The following is a 23,582-nucleotide window of genomic DNA, read 5'->3' as shown; positions in this document are numbered from 1 at the left end:
TTAAGGACCCATGCTTCAGCTTTTAACGGTTCTAGGTCTCCCTGAAAGGATGGCGGTTTTATCTTGCTGAACTTATGTGTCAGTGAAATTATGTCATCCTTAACAGGTGGCTCTGGCTGTACTGGAGGAGGTGGGGGCTGTGGGTTCTGTTGCTGCCCTAATCTCTCAGTTATGAGTTCCATCATTCTCTCCAGTCTTGCCATTCTTGCCTCAGAGGATGAGGATTCAGATTCATTTGCAGTTCTTGTATTATCTATTTCACTATAAATAGTTATAGCAATTATAAACATAAGCAGTTGCATACTTAAACAGTTTATCACATTAACATATATTCAGCCATGTCATAGTCACACATACTTTATCAAGTTCATGCAATGCCCTAATCGTTTTTCTAGGACATCCTATAGCTCATTTGGACATGTGTGTGCGGTATAACTCGTGGTAAGTATCGCTCTGATACCACTCTGTCACAACCCAAACCCGCCCCTATGGGTTTAGCACCGTAACCGGCCAGTAAATTGAGATTACCGAAGGCCTGCTTAACAATAATACAGTAGAACAGAGTACAGGGGCCTGGCGGAAGCCAATACAGTAAATAAATAATATCCAATGAGCTGTGACAATCTGTATGCCAAAAAGACTTTTCATATATATATATATACACAGTGCAGAACAGTATGTACGACATTTATAATCATTCAGAGCAGGGACCTAATCCTTGATAAACAGTACAGTAACAGTCTACATAGTCTATACAGTTAACAAAACAGTTACAGAGACAGACGGGGAAAAAATTAAAACACCCCTAAGCCATTGCTTGACAGGCTCGGAACCTCGCAGTGAGGCATAGTGGTTAGCTTGACAAAATCGGAGTTTACCCCGACGCTACTAGCTGTGGTCTGGTGCCTGTACACCTACATATATATATGAGCAGTGAACTAAAGCCCAGTGAATAACACAATGCGTAAAGAGGTTTAGAATGAATGTCCTTATAGTAATGAAAACAGTTCATTAAATCAGTATTTCAGTCGTTCAGTCAGTACAGTCATATGTGGTACATCCATTAGCATAACAGTACAGTAAACAGTAGGTCTTGAAAGACCGAACAGTCAATGATGGCCATCAATCAGTAAACAGTAGTGGTTCCAACAAGGGAACCGACAGAGATCTCTATAACAGTAACAGTCAGTAACAGTAGTTACTAAGGATACCACAATACAGTTCAGAATAGAAGACATACATTCATTCTATTAACAGTATGAATTCTGAAACGGCACAGTTCAATTGTTCAGAAGATAATCATTTTTGAACATATCTTTACACAGTTGTTACTCACAGAGTTCTAGGCTACAGTTAGGCTAGAGTGCGTCCCCAGTCGCTAACCCTACACAGTTTACAGATTGAACACACACTAAGCTACACAGTTGGGAAAGATAATAACTTAATCCCTATCTTGACTCGGTGTGGTTCTACATCTATATCCTCATTAAGATGCCTTAAACTAGGCCTAAGAATGCCTAGGATGAAATGAGGATGCAAAGATGCACTTTAAAAGTATTTTCAAAATTTTCAGAAAACAGGGTTCCAGCTCGAGCGTCGATTACTCCGCTCGAGCGGAAATACAGACAAAGGTTTCCGCCCGAGCGTAGACTTAGACGCTCAAGCGTACTGTAAAACAGTCACAAGTGCTAGATAGGTGAAAATCACGCTCGATTGGGCGCTCGACATCCGCTCGAGCGTAAGACACAAGGTCACGCTCGAGCGTAAATTTCCCCGCTTGAGCTGACTTAAAAACAGAACAAAATACTGGGAGCACGAATTTCACACTCGAGCGCCAGTCACCCCGCTCGAGCGTGAGTCCAAAATCTGGAATTCCTAGATTTGAACCTCAAGCTCAAATTCAATTTTCAAAGCATTAAATTCAATCCTCTTGGGCTCATTTCCTGGAAAACATTTGCAAATACATAGTATAACATGGTTCAAAGCTTAATTTGTAAAATCAAAGCCCAAGGGAAGATCAATTCAACTCAAATTCAAACCAATTTTCATGAACAAGATGAACATGCAACATGCATGGAGTTAAACAACTTACAAGCCTCAAATGCATGCTCTATTGAGCTAATATCTTCAAAGACAAGATGAATTCAAGGACTTAACACAAATATGAGCATGCATGTGACAATTTTCCATGGAATCAACTCAAAATTCAATAATATAGGCATGCATGCATGAATTAAGCTATAATTCAACATGTTAGAACTAAATCATGACTTGGCTCCTCAATTAGACATGAACCATGCAAGAATCAACTTAAACACAACAATGAGAGGTTAAATCTCCTTACCTAAGTCTTGAGTTAAGGTGTAGGAGCTTAATTATGTAATCAACCTTCAATTTCTTCAATTCTCCAAGCAAAACACAAGAAGGAATTCAATTTCTCTCCCTCTCTCTCTTAGTCGGCTAAGGTAAGGGAAATGAGCTCATGAAATGTTTGCCTAAGTGTATAATAAGGCTCAAATATAGTTCATGAAGTAGCCCACTCACAATGGCAAAGTTGTAGATAAGCCTAACTCTTTAATTAGCTTTACTTAATCTAGTTTAATCATATTAAATCAAATTTCAGATAAATATGCCATAAAATCACATAAATTATGTTGATCGTAAAACACTAATCGATCTCCGGTTCGGCCGCCGATAAGGCCTTCAACTCGCAATTTAAACATAAAACATGAACAGATAATCAAACAGTCAAACAGATAGATAATGCATTTAAACAGATACAGTCAATCAATCAGTTTTAGATTTCCATCAGTCAGTTCAGTATTTCAATCAGTTCAATTACTTTTCATAATCAGTCTCAGTTTAGCAGTAATCGGTAGTTTATCGGTAAATAGTGGTGAGGGTTGTTACAAAAGGGTTGGGGATAGTCACATAATCTGAAATTTGAATATGGTCACTTGGGGTTGAGGATAGTCACATAATTTCAATTTGCTGATATTTGTTCAAATCAATATTTGTCCTCAATTTGGGCATTGTGTTAGGGATCTGATTCATTGTGTTTATTTGGGCATTGTGTTATATAATCATTATGAAATCATTTAATTATTATTTCATTATGCAAAGTGGATGAATGGAGGTTGATTCAAATGTTGGTGACAATCGTTCAGTAAATGAGGTGAAGAAGTTGAAGAAAAGAATGGTATGTGTTTTAGCTTAAGGGAAGAGGTGTGCACATTTTATGGAAAATATGCTAAGCATGTTGGATATTCTATAGCTCATAGAGCACAACATTTTGGAGATAATGGGCAATTAAAAAAGTTTGCAATTGAATGTTCTCAAGTGGGGGAGAGAAAAAAGAAATCAGAAGTCAACCCTCTAAAGCCATCTTTGTCCACAAAAATTGGTTGTAAAGCAAGGGTACGAGGTAGTGTACAAAAGGATGGGAGACATAAACTAACCACAGTTAATCTTGAGCATAATCATGATTTGATTCCCATCGACTCACATCATTTTGCAATGGATAAGAAAATTCTTACTTTTGTGAAGAGAAGATTAGAAATTAATGATCAAGTAGGGATAGGGGTGTCTAGGAACTTTCATTCACTGGTTGCTGAAGCAGGGGATATGAGTCTTTGACTTTTGATGAGCGAGATGCAAGGAATTACATTGAGAGAGCTAGAAGATTGAGGCTTGGGAAAGGTGATACCGAATCACTTCAAAGTTATTTTATGAGGATGCAAGCACATAGTGAGAGATTCTTTTATATGATTGATGTTGATGAGGAGTTTCGCATTAGAAACTTGTTTTGGACTGATGCAAGGAGTCAAGCGACTTATGAAGCATTTGGAGATGTTGTTTCATTTAACACAACTTATCTAACGAACAAATATGACATGCCATTTGCTCCATTTGTAGGAGTTAATCACCATGGACAGTCCATTTTGCTTTGTTGTGGATTGTTATCTAGTGAAGACACTGACACATTTGTTTGGTTATTCAAGTTGTGGTTAAGTTGCATGTCAAATCAACCTCCAAAAGCTATCATAACTGATCAGTGCAGAGCTATGCAAAATGCTATAGAAATTGTCTTTCCACAAGCTCAACATCGATGGTGCTTACGACACATCATGAAGAAAATTTCGGAGAAGTTAAAAGGATATGCTTAGTATGAAGCCATAAAGTTGGCTATGCAAAATACAGTTTATGACTGTTTGACAAGAGTTGAATTTGAGAATAAATGGGAAGAAATGCTTGCAACATTCAATCTTTATGGTAATGAGTGGTTGGGGGTATTATATGATGAGCAGCATTGGTGGGTGCTTGTTTATGTTAAAGACATTTTTTGGGCTGGCATGTCAACTACACAACGAAGTGCAAGTATGAATACATTTTTTGATGGATATGTAAACCCAAAGACTACATTGAAGCAATTTGTTAAACAATATGACAATGCCTTGAGAAGTAAGGTACAGAAAGAGAAGAAAGCAGACTTCAAGTCGCGACACAAATTGTTTGATTGCTTAACTATATATGGTTTTGAGAAGCAATTTCAGCAAGTCTACACCAATGCAAAATTCAAAGAAGTTCAAAGAGAGTTGAAGAGATTAGTTTACTCTCAGCCGTTGTTTCTGAAAGACGAGGGATCAATTTCTACATATAATGTCCAAGAAGTGATGGTAGTTTGTGACAAGATGAAGCATGTGGACTTTGTTGTCTATTTTAATTTAAGTAAATGTGAAGTTCAATGTATGTGTCGGTTGTTTGAGTTTAGAGGCATTATGTGTGCTCACTCACTCGCTGTGCTTGGAAGAATGTGCATAAATGAGGTGCCAAGTAAATATATCCTGCCACGCTGGAGAAAAGATTTGGATAGAGAGTATGCACGCATCAAAACCACATACACTGGCTTTGGAAATGATTTCAATTCAAGTTGCTATGAGAGGATGAACAAAAAATTGATTGCCATTGTACAACTTACTAGTAACTCTGAAGGAAAAACTAAAATTATAAACCTTGGGTTGTATGAAATCAATGAGAGAGTCTTGAAAGAAGAATCGGGTGATGGAAGTAATTTACCATGTTCCAGAAAAAGTTTGATTCGCACCGATTCTACACAAGGAGCAACTAGTAGAAAGGTAATTAGTCGTTTGGTTGCTCGGCAAGGAAGCCATCCAGTTACCAAACAAAAGGTTGCCAAAGTAGATCAAACAGTGAATCGGTTCAAGGCAACGACAAAAGACAAACAAAAGCAAAGGTAAAATGTGAGACCCCTAACTTTTGTAAACCTTATTAGGTCCCTAAATTTTGAGTTATTATAATAAAGCCTTTAATTCGTTGATTGTTCACAAATTAAACCCTAGAACCGAAAACGCATCCGGACGAACCAATACAAACCCTAATCGACCTTGGAAGCTTAGAAATCATTTCTAACACTCTAATACTAATTATTTTACTCTCAAATTCAAGATTAATCACTCCAAACCTTAACTTCTGGTTTTCACAATTTTCGTTTGGTTATTTACCTTTAAATTCAATGCAAGATAATACAAACCAAATTATTTTTCCTAACACTAATTTATTAACTCTATATTTGAAATAGATACTTTAATTGAGCTCAAGTCCTCACATTTTTGTTAAATCACAAATTGACTCCAAACAAGTACTATTATATATTTATATATACACTTATATCCTAAAATCTTTTTTTTAAAACATTTTGTTTTACAAATTCCAACAATTGTACACAAAAATAAAATAAAATAAAATAAAATAATAATAATAATAATAATAATAATAATAATAATAATAATAATAATATAAAATAAAATATAAAGCAAGTCCATCAATTCACCATCACATGGCTACCATCACCATTGTAGGTGTAATGAATGTCCTATGAGACAATTTTCCATGATTTAAGGAAGAAAAATCTTTGACTTGGTGGAAACTTTTATATGCATATATATATAAGCAACTAGGTTAGTTTGATTAGGAGGAAAACCCTAACTAGATTATATATAGGAACCTAATTAAGACCTTTAATCCTCCACTATCCCATTGAATTCAAACTAAACCCAAACTATCCAATCAAATTCCAACCAAGGGGCATTTAGGACCTTTTACACCAAATTCATTATATAAACAACCCCTTCCTTGGCATTTTACATACAAGAACAACACTTATACACACTATATTTAGTTGAGAGAGAAGAAAGGAAGAAAGGTGAGCTTGGTAGAAGAGAGGAGAGGAAGAAAAAGTTTGCTAGCAATTCCAACAACCCTTAAGTAAGCCACAACACAATTCTCTCTTCCATTTTCCTTTTTCAAATACATGTTATTAGAAATTTAAAATGGTATTTGCAGATGTGTTATAATGATATTCTTGTGTCAAAAATGAAAGGAGATGAGCCTTGATTCTACTCTTCTGCTATTTCTCTTAATCGGTATAAGACTACATTTTTTCCTATCAATCTCTCAAAATTTTCAAAGGCCCACCTTCACCTTAAATTTCTGAGTTTAATACATATTATTTAGCATGTTTTCATCACAAGATACGTGGAAAATTTCCCCTAGCTAACCTCTTTTCTCACCAACTTTCTATTTTCAAGAAATGTGCCAGAAAAATCTATTTTACAGCCACCTTACGAAAATTGTAGAAAAATGTATAAAAATATTCTGGACCTCCATTTTATGTCAAAATATTTCTTAATGAGTTATCTTTCAAGGAAAATTAGTTTTATTGAAAATGAGTGAGCGGTTTGTGAGAAAATCTGATTTTCATAACGGTCAACGAATCTGGACAGAGTTGGAGTATTTCTGAAATAACTACAAATCTGGAAAAGCTATTCCATTTCTAAAAAAATGTTCTGAAAACTAGATAAAATTCCCTACGAACCATAGGAAGGATAGGCTCTGGAAAAATCTGAAATAGCCCTTTTGAGTATAATCTTTAGGTAGTACTGAATCTGGAAATTCTGTTTTCATTAGTGTTTTATGCTCTTGTGTTCATGAATATGATTATTAATTTATGATCATGTCTCAATATGATCTTTCACATGTCATAGGTTGATTTATTTTATTTTAATCCTTCGATGGTGCTCACACTTATGCAAATCTAGAAATTTTATTCATGTGCAAATTTATTCCCTTAACTACTTGAATATGCCTAGAGCTACTTGTCCGTATCTTCATATGTGAATCTCATGTGTTGTAACCTTATTTCCTTCTATTTGTACTATTTAGTTGTTCAAACTTGTGCAATAGATGTTGTTTCAAGAGCATGTCCTAACTCAGACTTAAATTATCTAACTCAAACAGGAAACTTAATGGGTGGTAATGGGTTGCGAATTTTTGGACAAGATTACTAAGATATTGATTGGTTGACGGGATGCGTTCGCTATTTGGAAGTTAAAATCTTGCGCAAGTGGTTTTCGGAACCCTTGAACGGAGCGGTTGTATTCGGACCCTAGGTATTTAGTGTAAGGAGGGATTTGGGCAAGGCCTATTATTACCGTCTCTTTTAAGGTCCTGCAGTTGGCGCTACGTGGTATATAACCGTTGGTAGGCATCCGAGGTTAGTTCTGCAACAAAGCAGCAAAAGAGAGGGCATACTGAATAATCCGCGTCCGATTCTTTTGGTTGGGAGGACGAAGTCTCTTTGGAGGATTTCTAGATTTCTAACATCTAACCTTGTAATCCTTTATTATTGAATGATTATCATGCTTCATTACTTGATTGTTATAATTGTAATGATGTATTGGATTGGGAAAAAGGGATGGGATATGTGTGCGTTTACTGGGCATTCAAAGCTCATGTCGTTTCATGCCAGGTATCGAAGAAACGTACAAAGCCAACGAAGTGTCAGAGACATTTGAAGACTTAAGTTTGCCTTAGAGAAAGTTTGGAACCATTTTGCTCATTAGTCTAATTGTGCTTTTATTTATTCTTTTTGGATTGTAATAGTAATGGAACTCGTTTTGTAAATTTAAAATTTGAGACACTGTAATTATTATTTACTTTGCAATCCTATGTCTATCTCTGCGTTGCTTATGAGACCTTCCGTCAATGCCTTTTAAGATCTGTCAAAAGGGTGGTGTGCTACCTAAGAAAGTTGGACTTAGAAGGGAGGCTAACTTGACTCCTCTGGCGATCTGGGATCTTACTCGGTTATTGGTCATAGGACTCATCAGTGCCGTTTCCTAGACTCCTAACCTTAGATAAATCCTGTATTTAATTGATAATATATTCTCTGAAGTTCGCGATTTTTGGGGCGTCACATAAAATGTGTATTCGACTTTAATTTTTTAATTTTTATTTTTTTACAAACTGTATTCAAGTATGTAAAAGCAATTCATAAATTTCAATCATTAATCATTCTTCAACAAATACAGGCTATTAAGGTGTTTTGAGTTGATGCTCAAGCTATAGCTACTGCATATACACCGTATCATCCTCATATGGTTGGTACGAAAAATAGTATATATGTATCGGTACGTGTACAAAAGAGGACTTGACATCAATTGTTTATTTTCATTTGCAAATTTTGTTTTTGTAACATGTATTTTTTATTGAATTATCATAGGTAGTCAATGGTATGGGAGGCACATCTCTAACTTCATCGCACTTTGCAAAAGGCACACCAGAAAGTTTGATGAGTTCTCTAACGCAGATTTTTGGTTCTGGATCTCTAGCCCCATTGGCTTCTAATGCATGCACATCGGGAAGCTTGTTTATTAGAGACCTGTTTGACTAGTTTATTGTAATTGAACAGTTTGTTTTTGAGATTTCAACTTATTATGTTTTCAATTTGGATCTGTAAAACAGGTTGTCTATTAATTAACAATGGAGTTATGTTATTATTATTATTTGTTATGTCATGAACTTAACAATATTTACTATTGTTTTATGGTGATTGTGAACAAATATTGTTAAACAAATATTTATTTGCTGAGGGATTGGTTCCAGATTCATTGTATTCAGCAAAGTGTATTCAACAATGTGCCTGTTTGGTGCAGCTTAAAAGCTGCTTATTTCAGCTTTTAGCTTAATTTAAGCTATTTTGATGTGTTTGGTTTAGCTTAACAATGCAGCTTATAACTTTTTGTAAGTCAGAAATCAGCTTATTCTTTGAGTGGGGCAGGAGATGCTTAATTTATAAGTCAGAAATCAGCTTATGTTCATAGTTATAAGCTATAAGCTGTTAAGGTATAAGTTATAAGTACTTTCCCACAGCTCTACCAAACAGGGCCAATGTCTATTTAACAGGTTGCTTGTGCTCAAGAATGAGTAATCCAATAGTTTCCCTGTATTCAACAATGTGTATTCAACAGTTTTTCTGTATTCAACAATGTGTATTCAACATTTTTCCTGTATTCAACAAAGTATATTTAACAGTTTCCCTATATTCATCAATGTCTATTCAACAGTTTCCCTACATTCAACATTTTCCCTGCATTCATCAATGTCTATTCAACAGTTTCCCTATATTTGACAAAGTGTATTCAATATTTTCCCTGTATTCATCAATGTCTATTCAACAGTTTCCCTGTATTTCACAAAGTGTATTCAACAGTTTTCCTGTATTCATCAATGTCTATTCAACAGTTTCTCTATATTCAACAAAGTGTATTCAACAGTTTCCCTGTATTCATCAATGTCTATTCAACAGTTTCTGTAATAACCCCAACCTTTGATTTACGTTAATTCATGGTTAAATGAGCCTAATCAGTAATTAGGAGAAATTTCAGATTAAATTGCATGTATATGTGTTGAATTATTGTGCTTATATTTGTTTATCGTAGAAATATTTGTTTCCGTTTCTATTTCGTTTTGTGAATTAAAGGCCTTATCGACATCTAATTGTGAAATTGACTTGAATTGCGTGTTAGTTGAAATTTTATAATATTATGGTAGGTTCAATTAAATTCAGTTCGGAACGATTAAAATAGGAAAATTAATGTCCAATTAAGCCTAATTAATGAATTACTTAATCCAAGCCTATATGAGGCACCTTTTTATACTTTCACTCATCATTTTCCTTTATTTCAACACATTTTTGAGCCCATATACACACACAAACGTGAGAGTAAGAGAGTAAGGAGAAGATTGAGCTCAACCAAGGGATTTGCTTGGAAGAGGAAGAATTGAGCTTGAAGATTCAAGAATTAATCTGCTACCTCTTATCTTGGGAAGTTTAGGTAAGGCTTCAACCTTTAGGTTGTTTAGGACATGTATTCTAAAGAATTAAGTAGGTTGATACAAGATTTGAGTTAGAATTAAAGAGAAATGGCCTACAACATTTCAAATTATGAACATACATGAGAAATGAACAAAGTGTATTCAACAGTTTAATTCTAACTTAAATCTTGTATGTTTAAAGATTAAAGAGAACAAAATTCTTTAGAGTATTAAAGAGAAAATGAACAAAGTGTTGAATACACTTTGTTCACTTTGTTCATCTTGTTCAAAGAAAGAATTAAGTAGGTTCATGTTAGATACATTTTGTTCATCTTGTATGTTCTCTTTAATGAACCTACATGTACTTTAAAGATAAATGAACATACATGATGTATCAAACTACTTAATTCTCTTGCATGATGTATCAACCTACAACATCATAATTTGAAGTTGTTTTCAAAGAATTCTCTCTTGCATGTCCTCATTTTGACCTTGGTTTGAGAATTCAACATATTTTTAAGTTAGACACCTCATTGGATCATGTTTTGGAAGCTTGGAACTTACACCTTTACATGCATGATGTATATGGTTCTGTTTTTTAAGAATTGGGTTTGGGTTTGGTTTTGGATACATCACATGCTTTTGAACCCTGTTTTTTTGGAATTGATTTTGAATTCACCATGTTTTCCAAGTTTACAAGAGTTTCCTCCAGTTTTTGGCCTAAGGAATCATAATTTGCAGCTTTGGAGTCGAATTTGAAACTTGGAAGCAAATCTGGAAATTCCAGAATTCTACTTCCAAACTCGAGCAACAAATGCTGCGCTCAAGCGACCACCTTATTTTTGCACTCTTGCTCAAGTGACTAACAGTCCGCTCGAGCGTAAAATGCATACTCCCAGAAGTTTGTGTGTTTTGCAGACCTCTCGAGCGACAAAAGTTGTTCTCGAGCAAGGATATGAGTCTCATGCTCGAGCGAGCGTCGAGCGAAAAAATAAGCAACCAGCACTTTTGCAAAGTTTACAGAGTGCTCGAGTGACCACTCGCATTTTGCATGTACGCTCTAGCGAAGGAAGTTGCGCTCGAGCGAGACCTCTGTTTTCAACAATTTTTTGTTAAGTGTTTTCAAGTGCATTTTAGCATCCTCATTGCATCCTACGCCAAGATTAAGACACCATAATGAGGATAAGAAGTAGAAACACACCAAGATAAGAAAAGATTTAAGTTAATGTTTCCGGGTGTGTAATTCAGTACGTGTTCATTCTGTAACAGTGTAGGCCACGCGCCGCAAGACGTTTGATTTGCCCATCTCGTTTTTTTGTCTTGGAGCCCTCTGTTAATTGTGAGTAATAACTTTGTAAAGCTATGTTCAATTATAAGTATTTTCTGAATGATATAAGATGATCTATTTCTGAAATATTATTTTACGTATGAATGAATGGTTGTCCAATGTTTCTGAAATGTATTCGTGGCATTCTTAGCTTCAGATGACATCTATTATATGTTCTGTTACATCCCAACTATGGGCCAACTGTACGTCTCATGAGCCAACTGTTATGGATCCTTCTGTATACGTCCCATTTATGGGCTAACTGTACGTTTCATGAGCCAACTGTACTGTCTCCATGCACATGAGTCAACTATATGCCTTCATGACTGTCCCTTTATGGGTCAACTATACGCCTTTATGAGTCAACTATTTCTGCTAGTGCTAATGAATGTACCATGTATGTTTAACTGAAAATTCTGATTATGAATATAATTTTGAATCTGTATCTGTTATGACCTATGATTTCTGAACATGAGTATGAATTCACTTTTGATAAATACTGAATTCTGTTTTTTGTAACTATTATGGACAACATTCATTAAACCCTTTACTCTGTTATTATTCACTCGGCTCCAGCTCACTATTTATGTTATGTATGTAGGTGACCAGGCACGTGACCAGGCCCCAAGTTGATGGCCTAAGATTTATTTTTGTCAACCACCCTTAGCGTCTCCCGAGGTGGTTCCGAACCAAGTCAAGCCTTGTAGCATTGTTTCACAAGCATCTAAAACTTTGTTTTCTTTTGGTTTTTGAACAAGTTTTTGGTTATCTGTATATGGGGTGATGTAAAATTACTGTATTTATGTGACATTACGTATATGTTATGAGTTTAAAAGTTATTCTGTCCCATGTATGTCTGGACAGCTCAATGGACGTTGTACTTTATATATTGCTTCCGCAGCCCCTAACTATATGTTATTCTGTTAAGAGGCCTTCGATAATCCAAGGATTACTGGCCAGTTACGACGCTAAACCTATAGGGGCGGGTTTGGGTAGTGACAGTTTCCCTGTATTCAACAAAGTGTATTCAACAGTTTCCCTGTATTCATCAATGTCTATTCAACAGGTTATCTGTATTCAAGAAAAGTGTATTCAAGAAAAGTGTATTCAACATTTTCCCTATATTCATCAATGTCTATTCCCCTGTATTCAACAACATGTATTCAACATTTTCACTGTATTCATCAATGTCTATTCAACAGTTTTCTTGTATTCAACAATGTGTATTCAATAGTTTCCTTGTATTCATAGTACCATACAAGTTCCATTCCATACAAAGAAAGTGAATACACAACATAACATCACAATTTCATTCCACTGAAGTTCAAAGAAAGTAAATACACAACAAAACAACACAGTTCCATTCACACATCAAAGTGAATTCACAGTTCTATTCCACTCAAGTTCAGAGAAAGTGAATACACAACAAAAGATAACTTGCTCCAAAAGTGTACATTTACTTCTACTTCTAACTTACATATATATATATATATATATATTACATTTTCATAAGTGATAAGGCACCAATTACAGGCAACATGAACAACACATATTTAATTTTTTGCACCTTTGCGCTCTGAATTCGAAGTTCTTCTGTCTTAGCTCTTTGTTGTTCGGTCATACATCGAAGTTCTTCATCAACAGTTGGCATTTCTTCTCTTGGAATAGCATGACCTCTACATTCTGAATTCATAGGCAAGCACCATCCAAAAAAAAAAAAAAAAATCATTACAAGAGTAGAATAACTTGTTCTCGTTTTGATTGGTCTCAGAAATTCAAATAGTGGCCTTTTTAATACATCTACGACAATTTTGGTTGACGTATGTCAACCGATCTGAGCTACTGCCATTGACACTTGAATTTGACATCTGCAAAAAGGGAGAAACAACAAGTTATAAAGGTTAATAAAATAAAATAAAAAACTACAATGTTCAAATAAAAGAGTGGTAATTGAATTATAGGTGTAACAGTTGTGGAACAGTTGTGGTAATGTGATAACCTAACCCGTATTATTCTTAATTATACACGTGTTTATGTGTTTAATATGAATTTGCAAGTTAAGTATGTGAATTATGTGATTTTGGATTTTATATTTGTTAAATGTAGGAAAATCTATTGCAATTAGAACTTTGAACTGAAAATTGGAATCTTAGAGGCGCGATAAACCAAAACCAACTTCAAGGGGCATGATTAGCATGATTTTTAGAGCCTACGGTAAAATTTTGTAAAATTACGATTTGTAATGTTTTAATTAGCCTATATTATATATATCTCTCTAGTTCTTGAGTTCATCATTTTTGAGAGAGCTTTGTTAGAGGGTGAGTTAGAGAGAGAAGAAGAGGAGAAGCTAGAGATTTGGTGGAGATTTAAGGGGCAAACCCTAGATTGAAGCTAAGGAATGGAAATTTACTTAGAATCTTTGTCTTTAGCTCATCTTTGGCATGAAATCAAGAGGAAATTGGAAACTTTGAGCTAGGGTTTTGGGTTGTGCAATGGATTGAACTAGATGCAAGAAATCCTTTTATGTTTGTTTGTTTTAAGTCCAATCTTATGATTGATGCATGAAATGAGCTCTAGACTGTGCATACAACAAATATTTGTTGAGGATCATCCATGTTTTTATGTATTTAAGCTTTATCATGAAATTTATGAAGTTATGAAAAATGTGAGACCTTGGTTTTGTTATTGAAGGAAGATTGATGTGTTTGATATGTAATTACCCTTGAATCATGATAGTATAACATGTTTTTGGATTAGCTTTGCTTGAATTTGGGGTTGGAAATGTGTTTGGAGGATTTCATTTTGGCCATTTTCGGACTGTTTGATTTTTCCCAAACCGCACGAGCAGCCACGGGCTCCGTACAAGCGGAACATGATGAAAATTAGAGGTTTGCATTCTGCTTAAACCACCACTCGAGCGGCCAAGGCCACCGCTCAAGCAGCCCAGTCACCGCACGAGCGGCCAAAGTGGGCGCACGTGCGGCTAACCCTTTTTCAGCTTATACCTTGTAACTTCAAAAAGGCATATCTCCTTCATTCAGACTCCGTTTTAAGTGATTCTTGAACCTAAATTCAAGCCCCGAAAGTCTAGTTTCCAATGGATGTGGTCTCACATCCAAATTCTAACTACACAAATAGATGTGTTCAAATTAGTGAAGGTTGTTCACTTTGTTTCTAACCGTTCATGCTATTTCCTCTCCCAATCCAGTTTCCTTTCATCTTTTCCTATTTTCCTAGACACGGATTATGACCCATTGAGGACTAATGAGTTTAGAACCAACAAAAATAATTGGTTAAGAAGCAAAGTAAGGGATTGATTTATTTGGTTAAGAAAAGATTAAGAGAAGTAAATTTGATCAAGAGAGTAATTCTGTGTTCCTATATGTTGTGCCATGCGTATTGTGTTTGTAGGTTATGATTCGAGGACCGATCAACTATTTCTGTAAATCACGGTGAGTAATTTTCTTTGTAACAGTATTTTCATATGAAATACTCTGGAATTGTGAAACTTATACTTTGTATAAGTTATGTGCCTTGACGAGTGTTTCTGAAAAGATAAAATACGCTTGAAATCTTCGGAGTAATTATGCTATGGCAAGTTTCCGAAAGAATGTTTGGATAAGAATAAATGAGTTTCCTTTTGAGCAACGATTATGATAAATTGGGAAAATGTACTTTGACCCTTAGTAACTGTTTTTGGTCTATAGTCTGTTTTGGACGTTTTGGATAAGCTAATGATTTGCTATAAATGTTCCGTATGATGTCAATCTTTGACAATTGTCCTGTATGGTAATTCAGTAAGTTAATTAAAGCCTAAATCACGGTGAAGAATTTCAATAGTATTGTACATATATGTTCTTCATTGTGTACTTTGAGCCATGAATCGTAAATTGTGCCAATATTGTGTTTTGATCGAAATGAATAAAATTCGTAAAAGTTATATGACATGTGCAATGTGGACCTAAGGTCATTTTGATATGTGATTGGGCCCGAGGCCGTTTTGATATATGATTAGGCCCGAGGCTATTTTGATATATTGGACCCGAGGTCGTTTTGATATATGATTAGGCTCGAGGCCATTTTGATATGTTGGACCCGAGGTCGTTTTGTTATATGTTGGGCCTAAGGCTGTTTTTATATATGATTGGGCCCGAGGCCATTTTGATATATTGGACCTGAGGTCGTTTTGTTATATGTTGGGCCCTGAGGTTATTTTGATATATTGGACCCGAGGTCGTTTTGATATATGATTAGGCTTGAGGCCGTTTTGTTATATGTTGGGCCTGAGGCCGTTCTGTTATATGTTGGGCCTGAGGCCGTTCCGTAAAGGTGATTAAAAGAAAAGTATGAACTTTTGCTATTTGGTAAGCTATGAAAGGATCAATGCATGGTATTTGATATTATGTGCTTTCGAAACAATTTTTAAATATGCCAAGATCTTTATATTGATTAAATAAAACATGAGGCTCATTCATTTAACCCCTTATATGGAGATTACTCATTGGGCTTCTAGCTTACTCTATTTATTTGTATGTATGTAGGTGAGCATCTGTGAGTTCCACATTAGAAACCACATCGGAGTTAGCCTTTTATAAAACCACCCAAGTTTCACCTCTACATCGGGGCTTTGGTGGCGTTTTGGCCAAGCTCGAGAAGCTTGGGTTTCGTATGGTCTATGATGTTATAAGTTTTGCTTCTGGGTTATGTATATATAATGTATGTGTGTAAATGTTATGGCATATGACATGAAGTGTGATGTGAAATATAATATGTATGTTTCTGATCATGGCATGTATGTACAGCTTAATGGACTCATTCCCATTATATGCTTCCGTTATGACCCCATTAACATAAATATTTTGTATGTTCGTTTGAGGCCTTCAGTAATCCACAAATTACTAGCCGGTTATGACCCAAACTTTTAGGGACGGGTTCAGGTCGTGACAGGTAATGTCTAACTTTGCTAAACATTCCACAAATAGTATTGGAAAAGCTTAAAGAGAGTGAAAATTCTCACTAATGAACCTTCTTGCTCTTGTTGGAACAGAAGGATAAAAATAATGAATCGGGAAATATGTTAACATTTTCCTTCTTCAGTCAGACTTAAATACCAAGGCTAAAGACTAAAAAAAAAAATAAAGAAAAAGTCTCAGAACACTTTATTTGCTGGTCAACTATCAAGTTATCAACTCCCAAAGTTTGAAAGATACGAAGGTTAACTACCAGATAATTTAGAGCATTTTGCACCCTAAAGTTTCTTATAGACTACAACTCCATATGAAAATGACAGAATTTTAAATGAAAAAGACCAAAAAAATGTGTATGTCTACATGGGTGCAACAAATCTGACCAACTTGCACATTAATGAAGAAGTCAGGTTAACAATCTAATGACAACACTATATCCAGCAGTTTAGACAAATAAAGAAGAAAAACAAAAACACAATTTTTCAATGAACCATGAGAATATGCACATGCGGATTCTGGCTAATTTGAAATTGCTTTGAACTTTGTTTAACATCAACAGTTAGAAAACATTTCATCTAGTGGAATTGCAGCTGAGAGAAAGAAACACTAATAGGGCCTTCAAAACCACTCATGCTCTAAAATTTCCATTTCCTCTAAGGCTGATTACAATTCTCCAGAATAGTATAACAAAAACAACAAAAAAGCTTCAATAAATATACATTACTTGTAGGAAGCTGCAAATGAAAAAAACAACTTGTCCCATGTAATTAATTGGCTTCATAATTTGAGAGCAACCATTTGCCCCATGTAAGAAAAACGAACTACAGAATTCATCTAACATTCAGTGAGAAAGATAAAGCAACCCAGGAAGCCAAGACATGTTCATACTCACAACTTAAATACAGATTGATGTCATTAATGTACTTAAATAAAGCAACCCAGAATTTCATAATTTCGTTAAGGAATTTCATCGAGCAGGTTTATGGCAAGATAAAACTCCAAATCAAAAGGTTAAACTCAATTCTCAAATCAAAAGACCAAATTCAAGTCCCACATAAAAAGGCCAAACTCTAACTTTCAATTTGTTTATCAGATTGTCAAAAGCCCTAAATCCAAACATTCAAACCAATAATTTATCCCAAGCCCAAATATATATACAGTATACACAGATATATATATATATATATATATTATATACGTAGTATACCTGTCGGATGAGAAGGAAAGAGACACAGACAAAGTCGGGGGTAAAACACAGAGATAGTCGGGAAATTTACCTCTTAATCGTCCTTCGTCGGATGAGAGGGAAAGAGAGACAAAGAGAGTCGGGAGTCCGGCGTTGGAGTCAATGGACGGAGGGAGTCGAGCGTTGGAGTGAAGGAAATGAGTTGTCGCTGTCTCACCATCTTGACCGTTGGGAGAGGCAACCAGAGAGATGTGAGAGATATATGTTTGAGAGGGGGAGATTATTTTGAATTGTGAAGCATCGGTCTGATATACACGTGAACATCACATGACTTGCCACATCAGCTGGGGGTCGCTTGGGGTCATCCTAACTGGGGTTCAGAAGCATTTTTCTTTATAAATTTAGTAAGGTATAAAAATGATAATTAGTTGGTAATTAAAAAAATATATGAGAAATAATTGTTTTAAATATTTTAATAAACTATCGCATTTTGAAGAATGATCCAAATTTTGAGTTAAAGTAACACTATGTGTTTGGTTTCAATTTTCTGAATTTAGTTTTTTGAAAATTGAGTTTTTTTTTGTTTTTCATATTTTTTTGTTTTTAGTGAATATTTGTAAAATTTTAAACAATTTTTTTACTTTTTTAGATGCACTTTACTTGGATGTATCTAAATAGTAAAATATTTGTGAAAAAATATTTTTAAAAATTAATAAATATACAAAAATATGAAAAATGTACTGAATTTTCATATATATATTTTTTTATTTTTTGATATTTAGTGTATTTTATAAAGATTTTTTTCATAAATATTATACTTTTTAAGTATATTTATGTTAGATGTATCTTAAAATAAAAATAAAATTGCTTAAAATATTTAAAAAATTCATTAAAATTATTAAAATAAAGAAAATAAAAGTAAAATGTTTTAAAAACTATTTTCTGGAAATCAGAACCAAACAAAGCGTAATTTTTTGTTTGTTTTATTTTTTAGCAATGCAATCTAACGAGAAATTTAATTTAAAAAATTAATTGTGTGATTGTAATTCATTTCAAATATTGATCTTATAGTACTTGAGTTAAATTTTCACCACAAATTACCTTTCTGAATAAGATTTTGGGTAAATTTTTTGAATAAATAAAGTTTTTTTTTGGGGGGAGGTTATGAACGTTGGGAGTATCTAATGCCGACGACGTCGTCTTAAAATCAGGTTCATGGATTTTGCTTCGTTGGATAAAAATAAGAAACAAATTAAACCAAACAACGTGCAAGTATCTAAAGATGTGTCTCTCTCAATCATTGAACCATTTGCTTAACTGCTGTATCGACAAAAATTGGAGCCAGACCAGTTTTGCTGATTTTGACAACAATAACTTCATAAACTAGACTAATTTAATGGGTCATCATCATTTTATTAGGAGAATAGTAATTCGAATTTTTTTACTTATGAATTTTATTCTTGGTATATTTATTATAATTTTTGTTGCTTAGTTTGGGTTTCATTGTGATTGATGAAGTTGAAATTCATTCCGCTCGATCTTGACCCAATAACTTGCCATAAAAGGAGAGAGAGGGTGAGCCGAGATTTTGTCTCCCAATTTAGGTTTTATTATGATTGATGCAGCCAAAACCATCTAGCTTGATTTTGGTCCCATAACCTGCCATAGATGGAGAGAAAGAGGGTGAGCTTAGGTGGGCACTTGCTTACTTTGTTCATATTCCATTTTGACTTTTTTATAGAGTCTCAAATATTAGCTATTTAATTATAGAGAGTCTCATGTGATGTATCGTGTGGTTTATTAACTTATCAAAATCGTTCCTTCAATATGTATGATGTTAAGTATCGAAGTTGTTCCTGAGTTGTGTTAACTTATCAAAATCATTCCTTAAATGTGTTAATTTAGGTTCTGTTTGGCTACACTTAATTTTTTTTTTTTTTAATTTTTATTGTAAGTGAATTTTTAATATTTTTTGTCTAAAGTTTTCAAGCGACAATTAGGGAGTGGTGCTGAGCAAATAGACAGATGAAAGTCAGAAAATGGGTCATTTTTCCGAAGCCCAAATAAAATGGGATTATAAACAGAGCCTCCAATGATGTACAAAACGATCCAAAATCGATGAAAAATGCTGCAAACCCAACCCACAAGAACTAACACATTGGCAGCCCTAGCTGCGGTTTGGCATGTTTTTTTAGTTGTTGTTGTTTTTTTTTTTTTTTTAATTATTTTAGTTTGGATTAAAAAGTTTATTAAGATTAATTTTTAAAATTTTTGTGAGACAAAAAAAAAAATTATGATTTAAATGTGATATTTTATCTTATTAACTTTTTAATCGATTTTGTCTTTTTGTCGCTAATTTAACCTAAAAAGCCAATACAAAACGAAGCCTAGTATTGGAGTTGGCTGCTGTGTACTCAGGGACGGAACTAGGAATTCATTTGCGGGGGTGGCCAAGACATGAATAAATTTTTTTATATGAATAAATATAAACTACTATTTCTTTGAATTCAAAAAATAAACTAAAATTTAATAGTAAATTAGTACGGAAAAAATAAAACAAGCCATTTATTTAATAAATTTAATATATGAATAAAAGCAAAGTCATGTATTAAAAAATTATTTATACAAATCAACTCAATCATCTATCAAAGTGGAACTCGACGTTCTTTCATATCTCTAAAGTCTTCAATAATTGACTCTGTGGTAAAATTTTCAACAATTTCCTTTTCAATGTACACAAGTAAAGAGTCTGTAAGAAATTCATCTTCTATTTTGTTGCAAAGTCTGATTTTGACAATTTTCATGGCTGAAAATGATCGCTTCGTAGATGCAGTAGAAACTAAAAGAGCAAGAACAAGTGTAATCACTCTATAAACAAGTTGATAGATCATAGATTTGTTTGTCCTTACCAACCATTGACACAATCCAGAAATTGTAGACAATTTTTTGTAATTCGCGTGTTGAACTACATTATGCTTGTAATGGTGAAGTTGCATTCTCAACTGTATTGTCTCTTGACACTATAACAAAACTGAGTTTTTACGGCTCCACATTAACGACATACAATAAATGCAAGCCGTGGTTTCTCAGTTTTACAACTTGCTTTTTTTGCATGTCGTAAATAATTTCCCAACCATGGCGTGTCTATTGCGTAGGCCGTAAATGCTAATACTGAAGATTTTTTTACGGCTTGCAATGTTGGTCGTAAATAATAAAACTTTCTACGACGTGTATATGACATGCCGCTAATACATCAATTATACACGACACGCGTACACCAGTCGTTAAAAATATTAAACATTTCACGACGCACAAGAAGCCAGCCGTTAAAAATATTGTACTTTTTACAGCACACAAAAAGTTAGCCATTAAAAAGTACACTTTCCACGACACACATATACTAGTCGTTAAATTTTTTTTTGATTTTCGCTACATACAATTTCTGTCGTAAAAAATATAACCAAAATAAAAATAAGCGACAAAATAAAATACTCGCGCCAAATGCTAAAATGAAATACTCTTCAAATTGGGCATAGTTCTCCCCGCCTTTCTCTGTCTCTCTCTCCCCTCCAATTTCTCTCTCTACAACCCACAATAGCCATGGCTCTTCTCTTACCAAATTCATCGATCCAGAGCTGCCATGGAGACTAGCAAAAGGCGAGAGCGGGTTTTCAGAGACTTCCAATACCTTTTACCCGTTTTGAACTCGCTCAACACTCACCACAGTTACCTCTCTTCCTATTCCCTTCTTCAGATCTAATTTCTGTCACTACAAGGAAAAGCAGTTTTGGTGACTAAAAACCAAATTTTTGTCATTGAAAGTAGTACAATTGGCGACTAAAATGGAATTAAGCGACTAAAAGAGTTTAGTAGCCAAATGTATAGTTATTGGCGACTAAAGACAGATTTAGTCACCAAATGTATGGGTTTTAGCGACGAAAGGTTTTTTAGTAGCCAAAAGTGACGGTTTTTGGCGACTAAAATAATTTAGTAGCCAAAAGTATAGGTTTTGGCGACTAAAAAACAGTTTGGTCATTGAAAGTGAAGCTTTTTGGCTACTAAAAAAAATTTAGTAGCTAAAAACAGGCAATTGGCGACTAAAGTTCAGTTTAGTAGCCAAAAGGGGATGTTTTTGGCGACTAAAAACAGGTTTAGTCGCCAAAAATTCTACTTTCAGTCGGAACTTATTTTTTTAGCGACTAAAAAATATTTTAGTAGCCCAAAATTACATTATTGGCGACTAAATAATATTCAATTTTTTTTTAGTAAATAATTTATTTTTTACATAAATTATATTGCATAAAAATAATTATATTTATATATATAGTTTTATATTAATACGGTTCAATATAGTATATAAATAATATATATTGCATATATATTCATGTGATGTTGTAGTGGTATAGTAGAAGGAGTGTGTTGCTAAAGGATTAGAAGGTAGAAGGTTGGTGGTTCAAATCTCAAAAGTATTTGTTGTGGCGACTAAACAGTTTGGTCGGCGTTCCATCAACTATTGGTGACTAAAAGATTAGTCGCCAAATGTATAATTTTAAACAATGGAGTTGAGTATTGGCGACCAAAACTTTGGTCGCTAAAGACCTGTCTTTTTGCCGACTAAAACCTTTTTAGTCGCCAAAACCTTTTGCGACCGTTTATTCGCGATAAAACCGGCAACTAAAAAATTTAGTCGGGGAAGGTAAAAAGGCGACTTTTGGCGACTAAAAATGGACCTTTGGCAACTAAAAATTTAGTCGCCAAAGGTGATTTTTCTTGTAGTGTGTGTACTCTTTTGTTGTTCTCTCGTTGGGTTTTTGATTTTTTGGAGAAAAAATTATGTTTTTGACTTTGGGTTTTTTGTGTTTAGATGGATCAGTATCAGAGGGTAGAGAAATCGAGGCCAGAGACGCTGATTAACGAGAATGAGATTCGTAAAACCACTCAGGGGAGGATGAGGAACTAAATTATTTGTGCTACCACTCTGTTTCAGGTCTCTCTCTCTCTCTCTCTCTCTCTCATTGAAAAATTAGGGTTTTGATTGAGCAAATCAAAAATTAGAATTGTGTTTTAGGTTGTGAATTATTATTATTATTATTTTATTTTATTTTTTTAATTTCTTGAATGTGAGTTGGGAAAAATGTTTGAATCTGAATTGGAAAAATTAAAACCTGAATGTGAAATTAGGTTCTTGGTGAAGGAAAATAAATTTTTTGAATTTTTCCATCTTGTTATTGCTTTTCTCTGCATCCAAATTGAAGGTTTATGGTTGTTTTAATGTTTGATAATTGTTTTGGGTCTATCTTCTTCTTCTTCTTCTTCTTCTTCTTTTTTAAATGAAACAATGGAAAGCTTGAAATTGAAAGTTTTTGACGTAGATATGTTGGCTGTTTTGCTTTTTCCCATCTTCTGCTTATCCATCCAAGTTCTTGACATAAACAATAGTTTGTCCCACTTGAAGTCTGAATTACGAAAATTAAAGGCCTGCCTTAGACATTTTTAAAAAATTTATTACTGTCTTGAATTAAGATTAACATTTATGGTGTGAATGCCCTCTCACTTAATGCAGAAACTCAAGTAGGTTTGATTATGTTCATTTCCAATTGGCTTTGTTCTTCTCAATATGGAAGGAAGATATTAAAGTTCATCACATTTCTGTGCCCTGTTGACCATTCTCTATATTCAATTTTTTCCTTATCATTTTCTTATGTTAAAGTATGTGAATTACTATTCTATGCTTAATGACCTGGCATGGCTTACATTCTGGATGAAATCCTATTTATCTAAATCAATAATTATCTTATCAACATTTATCTTTATTTTCTTCCAAATAATGATTGGTCTACTTTCTTTTCAATAGAATCTCATTCACTTTGATCTTTTTGTTTTTCAATCTCACTATTTTCAATTTTTTCAATCTATGTTTGTATAT

General features: G+C 34.2%; 1 protein-coding gene and 2 long non-coding RNA genes across 3 annotated transcripts; 2 read left to right on the top strand and 1 right to left on the bottom strand.

Annotated features, from left to right (window-relative positions):
* The first annotated feature begins 4,187 nt into the window (after nt 1-4,187).
* LOC145824451 (protein FAR-RED IMPAIRED RESPONSE 1-like) lies at nt 4,188-5,258 on the top strand. Its single transcript, XM_082924116.1, has one exon. It carries the CDS (start codon nt 4,188-4,190, stop codon nt 5,256-5,258), a length of 1,071 nt encoding a protein of 356 aa, XP_082780242.1.
* Nucleotides 5,259-8,216: 2,958 nt separating this feature from the next.
* On the top strand, nt 8,217-8,858 carry LOC145789936 (uncharacterized). The gene is made up of 2 exons (XR_014328432.1): nt 8,217-8,489; nt 8,582-8,858. It is a non-coding gene; the product is annotated as an uncharacterized LOC145789936 (long non-coding RNA).
* Nucleotides 8,859-12,841: 3,983 nt separating this feature from the next.
* On the bottom strand, nt 12,842-17,975 carry LOC145789935 (uncharacterized). The gene is made up of 2 exons (XR_014328431.1): nt 17,748-17,975; nt 12,842-13,371 (listed from the first exon to the last, which is right to left on the bottom strand). It is a non-coding gene; the product is annotated as an uncharacterized LOC145789935 (long non-coding RNA).
* Between the last annotated feature and the right edge of the window lie 5,607 nt (nt 17,976-23,582).

Source organism: Camellia sinensis, chromosome 4 (genome assembly GCF_055761805.1).
Source record: "Camellia sinensis isolate YWXY chromosome 4, ASM5576180v1, whole genome shotgun sequence".
In the NCBI taxonomy this organism is placed as follows: Eukaryota; Viridiplantae; Streptophyta; class Magnoliopsida; order Ericales; family Theaceae; genus Camellia; species Camellia sinensis.
The sequence above is the reverse complement of the archived record's forward strand: the minus strand, read 5'-3'. Positions and strand labels throughout refer to the sequence as shown.

What these genes read in the sequence shown, in the direction of transcription:
- LOC145824451 (XM_082924116.1), top strand. Translation starts at nt 4,188, where the DNA reads ATGCAAAATACAGTTTATGACTGTTTGACAAGAGTTGAATTTGAGAAT.